Raw genomic sequence first — 13984 nt, 5'->3', positions numbered from 1 at the left:
TAGAAGATACAGTTTATTAGTATGATCCCAAATATCAACTATGAATCATGGGATTTCAAATAATTTTTTTTCTTTATACTTTTTTCTATATTCTGTAAGTGATCATGTATCACTTTTGTAATCATGAAAAGATGTTATTTTAAAATGATTCCTGCATGTCATACTTAATGGTGAAAGGCTGAAATCTTTCCGTCCGAGATCAGGAAAAAGGCAAGAATGCCCACTCTCACCACTTTCATTCAATACAGTGGTAGAAGTTCTAGCTGGAGCAATGAGGGAAGAAAATGGGAGGGGGATGAGGGAAGGCATACAGATTTTAAAGAAAGACATAAAATTCTATTTGCAGATAATGATTGTCTCTATACAAAACCCTAAGGGATTTATAAAAACAAAAACAAGAGCTCCTAGAACCTATAAGTGAGTTTCAGCAATGTCCCAAGATACCGGCTCAATACAAAGAAAAATTAATTGCATTTCTACATACTAAAAATGAACATATGGAAATCAAAATTAAAATCACAATACCATTTATAATTGCCCCTCAAAGAAAGTGAAATACTTAGATACAAATCTAAGAAAACATGTTTAGAATCTATATTCTGAAAATGACAGAAAGCTGATGAAAGAAATCAAAGAAGACTAAAGAAACGGAAAGACTTACTCATGAATTAGAAGACTCCATAGAATAAAGATGTCAGTTCTCCCCATACAGGTTTAATACAAATTCCTATCCAGGTGTTTATAGACATAGAAAAGCTTATTCTAAAATTTATAGACATTCGAAGGACGTGAAATAGTTAAAAACAATTCTGAAAATGAGGAGTAGAATGGGAGAGCTATGCTATACAATGTTAAGGCTTACAGTATAGCTACAATAATAGAGACAGTGTGGTATTGATAGAGATACACATAGACCAATGGAACAGAATAGAGAATCCAGGAACAAATATAGATATAGGTATTTAAACTAAATGTTGAAAAAGAGCAAAAACAATTCGATGGAGTAAGGAAAAACCTATTCAACAAGTGGTGCTGGAACCACTGGACATTTCACAGTTTAAAAAATGACCCTTCCAGGGGCCATCCAGCAGGGCGTGTGCACCTGCACAAAATAGCCAATAGTTTGGAAAACATCAGGGACCAATTTGAGAATAGCGTTAATCTTTTATTGCTAAACTATTAGTTCTAGTAGATTATACTTTTTTTGGGATTTTCTATGAAAACAACCATATTGTCTTATAAATAATGAAAAGTTGCTTCTTTCTTTCCAATCTCTTTTTATTTCCTTTTTTGTCTTATTATTTTGACTAACACCTTCAGTACTATGTACTAGAACCTGAAATCCCCGACTGTTCTTGACTTCAAAGAGAAAAGTACTAACATTTCACTATTAGGTATGATCATTTATTTAGACTTTCAGATGATCTTTATCAAGGTTCTATAACAAAAATATTTCTTCTAACTGTGTCACAAGCAAATATGACAAGATTGTAACGTTGGTTAAATCTTAGTGAAAGATGGTGGTAGATTAAAAGGAATTGCAACTTTTTTGCTACTTCTCCCATTGAGAATTGGAGTCTAATTCACCTCCCCAAGAATCTGTGCTGGCTTTAGTAACATGCCTGGTCCATAGAAGGTGGCAGAGTGATGTTTTAGAAAGTTATGCAACTTCTGCCTAGGGCTCCTGGGACATTCTCTCTAGGAATCCTTAGCTGCCACATGAGTGTGACTGCCCTGCCATGCTGGAAAGGCCACAAAAAGGTGCCCTCCTATATAGTCTCAAATCAGTCCAGTCTTCAAGCCATTTGCACCAAGGTGTGAGACACTGGAGTGAAGCTGTCTTGAGCCCTCTAGACCAGTCCATCTGCCAGAAGAATAAACCATTGACACCAACAGAAAATTCAGTCAAGCCTTGCCCAAATTCCTGAGCACTAAAACTTTAAGATGTAATAAAATAGTTGTTTGAAGTCACTAAGTTGCTTTAAGCCACTGCCACTTGGGATAGTTTGTTAAGCAGCAATAGATAACCGGAACCTAGGCACAGAAACTATTTTTTATGGTTTTCCATTTTTTCATAATTTAACAAAATTAAGTCTTCTCCTCATTGTTGGATTTGAGGCTAGTTTTCACTGATTTGGAAAAAAACAACAAAAGGTAAAGATAGGGAAGAATAGCCTAGAGGACTTCAGGTTCAGTGCTAGATCAATGCTAAGATCAAGTCTGCATAACCAAGACTACTAGTCTAATAGGAATGAATTAGACAATGGTACCCTTTATTGGTGGATACCCCACTGCAGGCCCATCACTTAGTGATGGACCAGTATCTTCATGCAATTTAGATAATGGAGCACTTTTCTCCAGGCAGACACAGCCTGATACCAGACTGTGAGGAATAGAGTGCAGGCTGGACCTCAGCCTCCACTTGCTCCAGCATCCTTGTGCAGGGCACAATTCACATAGTCTATATGTAATATCTTTGTAAGTAGAAGCAAGGCAACATTTCTACATTTGCAAATGACACAAATTCTTGTGGGTGGCGATGAACTAAGTTGATGAGGATTGATGATAGATCTTACAAATCTGTGAGTGGGCAGAAAGGTGGCTAATGACTGCATAAAGTATACGTGTGCGCCATCAGTCACAGCTAAGGAGAGGGAGCTAGGGTGACTGTAAATTGTTCCCTGAAGATAAATGCAGAGGCTCCTTCTGACAGCAAAAAGAACAGCCACTTGACTGAATCATCAAGTGACATTCCCTCTAAGAAACAAAGAAGTATCACCCACTCAACTGATGCTTTGATGGAAGTTGAATAAGGCAGAAACCATCAGGAGAAAAACTGGGGAAAAATTAACAGCATGAGGGCTCAGAGGAAACACAGACTTCTATGTATCGTAAGTGGGGTATGAAGGACAAACCAATCAGTCCCAGTGGAAGCAGCTGCAGTGGTGCAGGTGGTAACTGACTACAGCATGCTTGGGGCTGGAGACAATAGGTGGGATGATGTTGCTAATGGAAGCAGACTATTCCTGGTGATGGCAGCAGTGGCAGCAACTGAGTTGGTTTCTTAGCTGATATCAGTGGTTGGACAGCAATGGTGGCACCAGATCATTAATGTTGGTGACAGTAATGGAAATGAAGCAGCAGTCAGGGAATTGCTCAACAAACACTTCATCAACTCTTTATTCAGCACTGACCACATTTCAGGTATTATGTTGCATGGATAAATAAGTAAGCTGACAATTATTGTGTGCCCAGCCATAGTAATAGATGCCCAGTAATAGATGCAGAAGCACAAAGACAACTAGAACATGATTCTCACCCCTCAAGGACTCAGAACTGAGTATGGGTGGCACAGGAGAACAAATAATTATGGCAATTTGGGAGTTGTGAGGAAAAATTATACTGTTGTATAAGTCCAATGCAGAAAGAAAAAACATAGTCCTTTGCTCTGACGTATAGCTTTGTTGGAGACACTATGTTAGGCACCATAAAAGATAAAAAGATAAGTATCAGACATAGCTTCTGATTTGCGATGCTTATAGTTTAATAGATGAGGCAGGACAAGTATAATTCTATAAAACAAGGTAAAAAGGGCTATGTTTTAAGAAAGTTCCAGAAAAGTATTTTGGGAGTTTAAAGGAAGGCTCATAATATAGTGGACACTCAATATTGCTTTAAGTAAATGAGGATTCTATCTATTTCATCCTAAATGTCATTTTTTCCTTCTTTGATACCCTTCAATATCATTTACTTAAAACAGTATCTATTGAATGTTTACTATATGCTTTGGATTGAATATTTGTGTCTCCCTCCAACAAACCAAATTCTTAGGTTGAATTCCTAGTTCCTAATGTGATGGTGTTTAGAGCCTTAGGGAGGTCATTAGGGTTAAATGAGATCAAGAGGGTGGGACCCTGGTCCCATGGGATTAGTGCTTTTCTAAGAAGAGGCACTAAAGAGCTTGCATGCTCGAGCTCTCTCTCTCTCCCCTAGTTACCACGAAAAGAGAGAGAGAGAGAGAGAGAGGAGAGAGAGAGAAAGAAATCATGTGAAGACACAGGGAGAACGCAGCCATCTACAAACCAGGAGTAGAGCTTTCATTAGAAACCACATTGACCAGAACCTTGATTTGGGACTTCCCAGCTTCCAGAACTGTGAGAAATAAATTTCTGTTGTTCAAGCCACCCAGTCTGTGGCATTTGGTTATAGCAGCCCTAGGAGGCTAATACAGATTTTGGTACAGTGACTGATGCCCCAGTCCCCCAAAATTCATGTCCTTACCTGTAAAACATATTCATCTCATCCCAACAGCCCCCAAAGTCTTAACTCATTCCAGCATCTACTCTAAAATCTAAGGTCCAACGTCTCATTTCAATATCATCCAAATCAAGTATGGGTGAGACTTGAGATATGATTTATCCTGAGGCAAAATTCCTGTCCGTCTGTGAACCTGTGATATCAGACACATTATTTGCACATAAATACAATGATGTGACAGACATATTATAGACATTTCCATTCCAAAAGGGAAAAATATGAAAGAAGGGGTATGGGGTCCCAAACAAGTTCAAAATTTAGCACAGCAAATTCCATTAGATCTGAAGGCTCAAGAATAATCTTCTTGGTTTTTATACTCTGCCCTCCATACCCAACAGGGTGGCAGTGTCACCTCAGTGGGGAAAGGAAGCAGAACTGTCCATGCAGTTCTCTACAACTATAACCCTGCCCCTGAGGCACCGTGGGGGCATCCTGGTGGGCCCACCCTTTGAAACAGGAAGAACCAGTTCTGCCCCCTGAGTCTGTGGTGGGAGTGGCAGTTCTGATTTCCGGAGAGCCTTTGGGGTCATTCTTTCCTTTTGAAAGATAAAGCATGCTTATAGCAGAATAGGTCTATGGTCCCACATGGTCCTATGCAATCCCAAAAGTCCAACAGCCTTCCTTTATTCTGCCCTCCCACCTCCTTTTTTTTTTTTTTTTTTTTTCTGGTCCTCTTTACTCCCAGCTGGCGGTGTTTCTTCTGGTATCACCCTATCTCTGTACCTGGCCTCTGCTGAGATGGCTGATGGAGCCCATGAATTCCATTCAAGATCTTTCAAATCGTTGTTCAGGTATACCATTAGTGTTCTCTTGAGAACAAGCTTTCTTGTTTTTTGCAACATGGATAGGCTAAGAATTTTCCAATCTCCAAGTTTTCGTTCCTTTTTACTTAACAGTTCCTTCTTCAACTCATCTGCCTCCTCTTCCATTTCACTATAAGCAATAGGGAGAACCTAAACCACACCTTCAATGCTTTGCTTAGAAATCTCTTCTGCTAAATACCCAATTTCATCACTCGTAAGTTCTACCTTCTACAAGACACTAGGACACAATTCAGCCAAGTTCTTTAGCACTTTATAAGAAAAATCACTTTCCTCCAGTTTCCAATAGTCTGTTCCTCATTTCCTCTGAGGCCTCACTGAAATAGCCTTTAACATCCATATTTTTACCAACATTCTGTTCATGATTATGTATATCTGTAAAAATGAAAACTTCATCTCGATCTCTCATTTTTTTCTTTCTAAGCCCTCAACAGAATTGCCTTTAACGTCCTTATGTCTACCAACAGCTCCTTCACAGAAATCTCAGCTTTTTGTAGCACACAACTCAAAACTTTCAGCCTCTACCTATCGCAATTCCAAAACCACTTCCACATTTTTAGGTATCTCTTGTAGCAGCTACTCCCCTCCTAGTACCAAAATCTGTATTACATGGCATGCTCCAGAGAAACAGAACCAGAAACTACTGGATATACATATTTGTAAGATTTACTATAAGGAATGGACTCATACAACTATGGAGGCTGAGAAGTCCCAAGATCTGTGGTTGAGAGAGACTCGAGAGCTGATGCTACAAATTCCAGTCTGAAAGCTGGCAAGCTCAAGCAAGACCCAAGAGCCAATGCTTCAGTTCACTTCCAAAGGCACGAAAAAACCAATGTCCCATCTCAAGGTAGTCAAGCAGTGGAACCTCCCTCTTACTGAGGGAAAGTCAGCCTTTTTATTCTTTTCAAGCCTCCAACTGATTAGGGCCACTCACAATAGGAAGCGCCATCTGTTTAACTCAGTCTATTGATTCAAATGTTAATCTCATCCAAAAAACAGCCACCCAGAATAATGTGTGACCAATTATCTGGACACCTCATGGCCTAGTCAACACATAAAATTAACCATTACATGGACTATCTTCTGGGCTCTGGGAGTACAAGACAAACAAAGTTTCTGTCTTCACAGAGTTTATGTCTGGTCACGGGTCACATAATTTTAAACACTGGTAAGTGCTATGAATGTGGACCAAGAAAATCGAAGAAGTATAAGGGAGGAGGGGATGGACACACATTTAACCTCATAGGAAGTGGAGAGGGTCTAAAAGTTTTTGAGCTCAAGAATGAAATTGGGATTGTGCTTTGGGAAGACTAATCTAGTATCTTAAGTGCAGAGTGACACACAGAAGACAGGTGCTGGAAGCTGGGAAGCTGGTAACAGCATTCAGAAAGGAAAAGAAAATAGAGAAAAGAAAAAAGAAGGGAAGAAACAACTATTTATTCAGCATCTGTTATTTGTCAGACACACTTTTAAGTGTTTTCATGTATTTGAACCAGGAGGTAGCAGGGGGCATAGAAGGAAGAAAAAAATATTTATAAGGTATTACAAGAGAATAAGACTTCACAGCAGATTTTGTTTACATATATTTATATTGGTATATTCACTTGTGCTAGGTAGGTAGAGTTGGAAAAGAGGGTCCAAAAAGCCTAAACTTTCAAATATGGATAACCAGTAAGGTAACAGTGGTATTGTGAGAAAAAGGGGATTTTACAAACGGAAGGAGTGAAGAGGGAAGATGATGAGTTATATTCTTTAAAATAAGGCATCCAGGCAAAGCTGCTCAGAAAATAGTAGAAAATTATAGGGCTAGAGGTGAACAGAACAGTCATACCAATAAATATTTAGATATTTATGATCTTCAGAGAAATGGTACCTGAAGCAATGAGACACATTTTGGTTACTAACGGAGAGACCACAGACAAAGAAGAAGACAAATTCCTGTGGATTCCTATACTTGAGGAAGATCTGGAGCTGTGCTACCCAATATGGTAATCATTAGTCACATGAACCCATTTAAGTCTATTTAAATGAAAATGAAAAATTTAGTCACACTAGCTATATCTCCAAGTGCCCAATAGCTACATGTGGCTATTGGACATCAACAGATACAAATCATGCTGGATGTCATGGATATAAAACACTTCCAACATCACAGAAAGTTCTATTGGACAGCATTTATCTAGAAATTGGACATGAGTAGAAGAACCAGGAGAATTTAGTCTCCTGAAAGCCAGGGAAAACAATGTTTCAAGAAGGGAATGACCAATGGTATCAAGTGCTTCAATAAAAGCAGAATAAAGCCAAAAACAAACAATGAATTAAGTGATCTTTAAGGTAGTTTCAGACTAGTAATAAAGTTAGAAACCATATTTTGATAGATTTTGGATGAAATAGATAATAAATAAGTAGAGAAAACAGGCATAAACAATTCCTTCCAGTAATTTTTCAGTGAAGAAAAATAGAGAATGGAAACTAAGGAAAAGTTGAAAGAGAATCCAACTGTGTATGTATGTGCTTTATATGTCTGTGGACTCACTGGAAGGCTTAAACACCAATCAAGCAGCTATCTACCAACTCTACCAATAAGAAAGCCTTTCATGTAGCGATGACAATGAAGGGGATAGAATCATACAATTTTAAAGCTAGGAGGAGACTTAGAAATCATCTAATCCACTGAGGACATTGGTGCCCACAGTCACACACATAGCTCATTAGTATTAAAATCTAGAATGAGAACTCAGGTCTCTTACATCCCAGTCCATTAGATGTTCTACCTCATTTCAACTGACTCCCAAGATAGAGCAGAGAAGAGGTGAAGAAATCTATTGAGTTGCATTAATCTAGCAAGAAAATGTCTATGTTCACATACATAAAACTTCATAGAGACAATTTTACTTCTCTCCTTTAAAATTTAGAAAAACAGAAAACAAAGCAGTGAATGTCTGCTATTTTGTAACAAACAATGTACTAAAAAATTAAATATTTCACATGTAGGTGTGAGAGGTATGTTTTCACTATTTCACAGCTCAGAAATGTATGCATCAGGTCAGTGAGGTCATAGAACTAATGACATTCTTACCCAGTTCTACACTATAATCAATAAGGAAATGGAGAAAATGGGAGAAAAGAGATGAATAGGCTAGGGAATGAAATGATATATTCAATAAATCACAAAAGTAACAAGAACAAATTCATTTACTGATGCCGATCTTAAAAATAAAACCAATAAAAACAGACTTTTAGATAAAAATTAAATAAAGTGAAGAAATTCTAACACTGATCACCTTTGGAGAGGGGAATTGGGTGGCTAGGGACAGGGTGACTTTTCACAGTAAACCCTTTGTAACTTTTGGATTGAAACCATAACAATGTTACCTATTCCAACAAATGAGTTTTAAAAACTTCAAATGACTTAGTTCCTACCAACAGTAATTACTAGCATTCTACAATCCCCTGAGGCTGCAGAAAAATGGAAATTTCAGTAAAGAAAAATCCTAACTCTACTCTGAAATGGCAAGGGAGAAATTACATTAAGGCCAGAAGACTTTCCTTCGGGGGTTGGGAATCAGGAAGGAACAAAAGACGATTACCTGCAACAATCGCTATTTGATCAACTCAATTCTATTGCTACGAATTTTAGCTCATCTTTTTAGTCTGTTGCTGAAGAACCCTATTACCTGAAAGCAATTTACTAATAGGAACCTACATGAAGCAGGAGAAAAGCAATGATCCTGAAACCTTCAAATTAGGCCATTCTAATTTAATCCGTCTATTTTGGTGCCACTTTATAAATTATCTTTCAATCTTTATGTAGCTCTACTGTGATGCTGAAAATCCTGTTGTGCCCCAAAGCTGAATGATCCTTTAAAATTTTTAATATAAGGGGCTGCAGACCAGTATACTTAAAATGGGGAGCCATTGCTCTGGATTCTCTATTAATACTTGTCTTTTCTTATTGAAAATACTATGAATTCCGAAGAATTCCTTGCTAGGGAAATTCTTGTATTTTAAGATGTCTGGTTCAGAGCATGGAGAAAGGACTTGACAAAGCTATATGAAAGCTATGAATTGAAATTTCGGTTTGGGAATGAAGCAAGAAGGCTGAGACAGCTGGTGCAAAAGTCGCAAGGCAGTGGGCGGATCAGAGCACTGCGGAGGGCGCGGGTGTTCCAGGGATCGCGACGTGGGTTGGGATGTCAGGAGAAATCCAGCACGACGCACAAATACGTATAGGAAAGCTGCAAGCAGGAGGGAACTCTGGGTCTTCGCATGTCTACCCACTCGGTTCAAGAACTTCATTAACAACATACAGACGTCATCGCTTTCGCGACTGGTACAGTGAACCGCAGGGATTCCGTTCAAGCCGTTTTGGCGGAAGGCAATTTAGATTTGCCCGTATCCACCCAGTCTGATTTCTGCTATCTGCTGTTGCTCCCAGTAATCTCAAATTCCTCCAAACTAAAATCTGGCCACGGTAGAAATAAGAGGATCGGTGATAAAACAGGCTAGCTCTAGCTTTGAGTTCTCCCTTCACACACCTTTAACACTGTTAAGCCGTTGGTTTTCCAGACTGGCAGACGGACAACCAAACTACCAGCCCCAAAGGTCTAAGATGCGCCTACGTGGCGGTAACGGGAAAACGAAGCCCAAATTCCACCAATAAACTGGGCTACTCGGGCTACGCCCCGCCCACCACTCTTGCCAACCAATAACATTCACAGCTCCTGCGCCACTCCCGCCCGTTCTCAGGGCCGTCGCAGAACTTTCACCGTTCGCTTGCGCACCGTAAATCCGCTGTATATGCGTCCCTCCTCCGCTTCCCCAGATAAGAGGGCCCTCTGAAGGCGGAGGGAACGACGTTGGCTAGCACCGGAGGCCCAAGACCCTAGAAGCTAGTCTCACAAACAGCAGCGGGGCGAAAGGAAAGAGATAGGGCCACTCAGGTCGCCCCCTCCCGCCCTGTTCCCCCTGACCCGGAAGTAATTTCCCCCCTCTTCTCCCAACCCCCCTCCCCACGGTTGAGAAGGGAGGAAAAGGACGGCCGGGTTTGGCCCGGCATGCCCTAGGCTTCCGGTGACCTCTGGCCCTTTTCTGTCGTCCGCTCTCGCTGCCTAGCGTGCTCGCTCGCCCACTGCCTTCCTTCCCTCCCTCCGGTCTTCCTCCGCTACCTGGTGACTGAGGCGCCCGCGACCAGCAGGGAGGCGGTGGCGGAGGACACTCGTCATGGCCGCCTCTAAGCCTGTGGAGGCGGCGGTGGTCGCGGCGGCTGCGCCCAGCTCCGGGAGCGGGGTGGGCGGCGGCGGCGCGACTGCGGGCCCCGGCACTGGGGGCCTACCGCGATGGCAGCTGGCGCTGGCAGTCGGGGCGCCCCTGCTGCTGGGCGCAGGTGCCATGTACCTGTGGAGCCGGCAGAGGCGGCGACGGGAGGCTGGGGGCCGAGGCGACGCCGGCGGTTTAAAGCGCAACAGCGAACGGAAGACCCCAGAGGGCAGGGCCAGTCCGGCCCCGGGCAGCGGACATCCGGAGGGCCCCGGTGCTCACCTGGAAATGGTGAGAAGCAGTCTTGGGCAATAGAGGTGGAACCCAGCGGGTGCAGCCTTTCCTTGACTAGCTCTAGTGCGGGTCAGGGGGCTTACCATTAGACGGAAGCTGCCTGGCAGCACATGGGTTTATTAGGGAAGCACGTTTCTGGCTGCCTTTGTAGGGATTGGAATAGCCGGGGGGGGGGGGGGGCACAAGGTAGCGTCCTTCTTTGATAGTTTCCTTTGGTTTCAGACAAATACTTGTCTTTTTTCTCAGTGACACAGCATTTATCTCTGGCGTTTTGGGTACGGGGGACATCTGCAAATGTGAAAATTGTATTTACCTAGTGAAGGAAGCCAAATTCCATTAACGATTAGTACATTGTCGTTGATAGGAATTGCTGTGCTGATTCCCGAGGCCTGAATTTGATCGGTAATAATCTTCTAATAACGAGCCACCACCGTTTTTTGAAGTCTCTTAGGGTAGGGGCTAGGTAAATACAGTGACTGTTGACAGAGTAAAATGGTGTTGAGTAGCATTTGTTTTTTTTTTTTTTTTTAATCTGTGGGAATGAATTCTTAAACTTTTTTGGTAGAAGCATCTTAAATTCATTTTTTAATTTTACCTGAAAATTTACATGATCAAGCCTGACATGCGTGATAAAGATTCTTTGATGTTCGGCCAAGCGTCAGAGTATCTGGTGAACCGCTTTACATGGTTTTGTTGAACCGACTGTTAAATCCTTTTGGTATCTGACAGCTGTGGGGAATAAGCCTGGCTGCATTTAACAATACTGGGATGGGGTGAGGTGGAAGATTTTATTTGCCTCTTGGATTGTACAGTGGTAGTTCGGAGTAAACCACAGTTCGTAGAAACCTTTGGTTAAATAACTCCCAGTCAAATACATTTGCAAGTCATTTCCACATTGTATTATTCAGGTTAAAGACATGATTTTACTAAGTAGTCAAATTAGCATTAAAGGAAGTTTTGATGTCGGAGTGAACTACCATAATTTAATGCCCACTATATGTCAGGTATTGTGGTAGGCTGTGAGAGAGTCTTTGTAATGGGAGAGTAAAACATTGCCTTTTTTTTTTTTTTAATGTAGAAAAGATGCAGTATGATACCCTGGAAGAGACCATGGACTGTGAGAATTAGGAGATGTGCACTTTGTAGTGGACTCTCCAGCATAGTTACCTCCGGAAGGTCATTTTATCTCTCTGGTGTTAGTGTCATCCCCATATACTATGAGAGGATTACAATATTTTAGATCTCTAATATCTTTTCCAGCCCTAAAAATTTTTGCCTCTGAGCGCTGCTAATGAGAGTGGTAATCGGGAGATTCTTTGAATTCGCACTTGCGTTATGTCGTTTTCATATGTCTGAAATTCTCTGGTCAATTCCTATTTCTTTTGTTAGTTTCATTTTAACAGAAGAATAGTGAATGAATGAGAAACACATAACAGCTTTTAGTTCTATAACCACTAAAAATAAAAATAATTTTTATACATGAAACTTTTCGACTTTTTTTTTTTTTTTTCAGTTTCAAATACTGCCCCACCTTACCCGTTTGGTATTTGAATTTAGCATACCATTGGTGTGGAATTTAGCAAACTGCCTTTCAGATTTTAAATTTTCTTAAATCCCATTTTTAGTTTTTCAGCATTGTCTGGGTCAGCAGTGTGATGATTTTTAAATTTGGGGGTGTTTTGTAGTTTTATCAGAACAATTTTTTTTAAGTCGCTGCTGTTAAAAATTAGATTTTAAGAATGACTTGTGTAACTTGAACTGCTTTAATGATTTATTATTTTTGACCCAAAATAAAACTGAGCAAAACACACTTAGGGTTGTTCACCTTGTGGAATTTGTGGGCTTATATTCTTGGTTTGAATTACTAAATGATTCTTCAGTAAAGCAACAGTGTCTTTGCCATTCTTCTAAAGGAAGTTTGTGTTTTAACTGATGGTGACTAGTAAATACCGAAAGACTGTTTTTCTGTCTTTTATAGTCCTTAAAGTTATTATTAGACTATCTATATATAACTGACCGCCAGTTATAATTTATTTATTATCTGTGGTTGGAGAAATTGCTTTATATTTGAATAGCACCTTTCAGTTGGCAACCTTAGTGGGTTTGATAAATAAGGAAATAATTTTGTTTTATCTGAGGAAAAACTGGCAGAATCCTGATGCCCCAACTGTTCTTTGCCCACCTGAGCAACAGCTGTAATTTTTAAGGGAATGAAGGAATGGACAAATATTGTCTGTTCAGTGTTCAGTGAATAAAAATCAGTGGTAATTTTGTTTGTTGGTCTACGTTTGCCTTATGTAAAATGAACCAATAAAATTATCCAGCTTGAAATTTTCATGTGCAGCCATTTATCTTTTTTTCTGGGATAAACACTTGAAAGCAAAAACAGAAATTCATATTTCTCTTTAATGGGATTTTAGGATTTCACTAAAGAAAGGCATCAAATTGCAGTTGATAGCATCTAAGATTGAGGTACTTAAAGTATTAAATCATGTTCCATTTTGGGCCATTGAAAAACCTACCATGATGTGCCATTTTGCTTCAGTAATTTTTTTTTAAACTTGAAGAATTACAGGTTTCCAAAGTTGGAAAGATTCTTTGAAGAGCATCTTATCCATAGGGCTTCTCATTCTCTGGGCCTGAGTTACAGCAAGGGACTACCACACCCACATAGACACCAAGTAATGGTATTCTGGCTACATAGATAGATGTCTTAGGCATTTCTTTTTTCAAACTTGGGATTTTTTTTTTGAAATGTGCATCTATTTAAAACTTCATTGAGTATAGTAGCTTTTTATCTGGTAGTTTTTTAATCTGATGACAAAATATAGTTATTCTGGTATTCAAGTTTTTTTAGTGTTACACAGGAGTTATCCCACATGAAATGGTTAGGAACCACTAATCTAAGCACTCTAGAATGGGAAGGGAGAAATGTACTTAAATATTTTAATTAGGGGGTCACAGACTGAGTAACCTGCTGTTTTCAGTCATTTTTGAAGTAAAGTAATTCTCTCCCCTTAAATGAGCTTCTTGTCATTTTAAAAATCAGGGCCACCAATGACATTCCTGTATAACTAAGTCTAGTGAACACCTTTCAGTCTTTATCTCACTCGATCTTTAGCTCACTCACATTGTCTGCTCTTAATTTCATAACTTTTCCTGTGGCTTCTGACATACTATATTCTGATTTTCTTTGCTTTTTAAAAATTTCTTGATACCTCCCTTGCTGATTGTTCTCGGTCTCCTTTCCAGGCTCTTTCCTCTGCCTCCTCTTTTTGGTGATCTTCATG

General features: G+C 40.1%; 2 protein-coding genes and 1 long non-coding RNA gene across 7 annotated transcripts in view; 2 read left to right on the top strand and 1 right to left on the bottom strand.

The window, feature by feature from the left end:
• Nucleotides 1-10441, bottom strand: part of LNP1 (leukemia NUP98 fusion partner 1) — a 34627-nt gene extending 24186 nt beyond the window's left edge. For 4 of the 5 annotated variants that reach the window (XM_008702009.1, XM_008702008.1, XM_008702012.1 and 1 more), the window contains exon 1: nucleotides 9926-10068. The gene's annotated coding sequence lies outside the window, so the exon portion shown is untranslated. Of the gene's footprint in view, nucleotides 1-9925; nucleotides 10069-10309 lie in introns of those variants that run through there. The other variant, XM_040621155.1, reaches the window with a different exon arrangement.
• Nucleotides 10365-13984, top strand: part of TOMM70 (translocase of outer mitochondrial membrane 70) — a 34419-nt gene continuing 30799 nt past the window's right edge. Inside the window, exon 1 of the mRNA XM_040621154.1 lies at nucleotides 10365-10691. Coding sequence (XP_040477088.1) covers nucleotides 10365-10691 — 327 coding nt within the window. The remainder of the gene's footprint in view (nucleotides 10692-13984) is intronic.
• LOC103673256 lies at nucleotides 10698-13029 on the top strand. The gene is made up of 2 exons (XR_571353.2): nucleotides 10698-11096; nucleotides 11773-13029. It is a non-coding gene; the product is annotated as an uncharacterized LOC103673256 (long non-coding RNA).

The sequence above is a fragment of the Ursus maritimus genome, unplaced genomic scaffold (assembly GCF_017311325.1).
Source record: "Ursus maritimus isolate PB19 unplaced genomic scaffold, ASM1731132v1 scaffold_4, whole genome shotgun sequence".
Taxonomy (NCBI): domain Eukaryota; kingdom Metazoa; phylum Chordata; class Mammalia; order Carnivora; family Ursidae; genus Ursus; species Ursus maritimus.
Note: the sequence above shows the minus strand (reverse complement) of the source record. Positions and strands in the feature narration are given on the sequence as shown.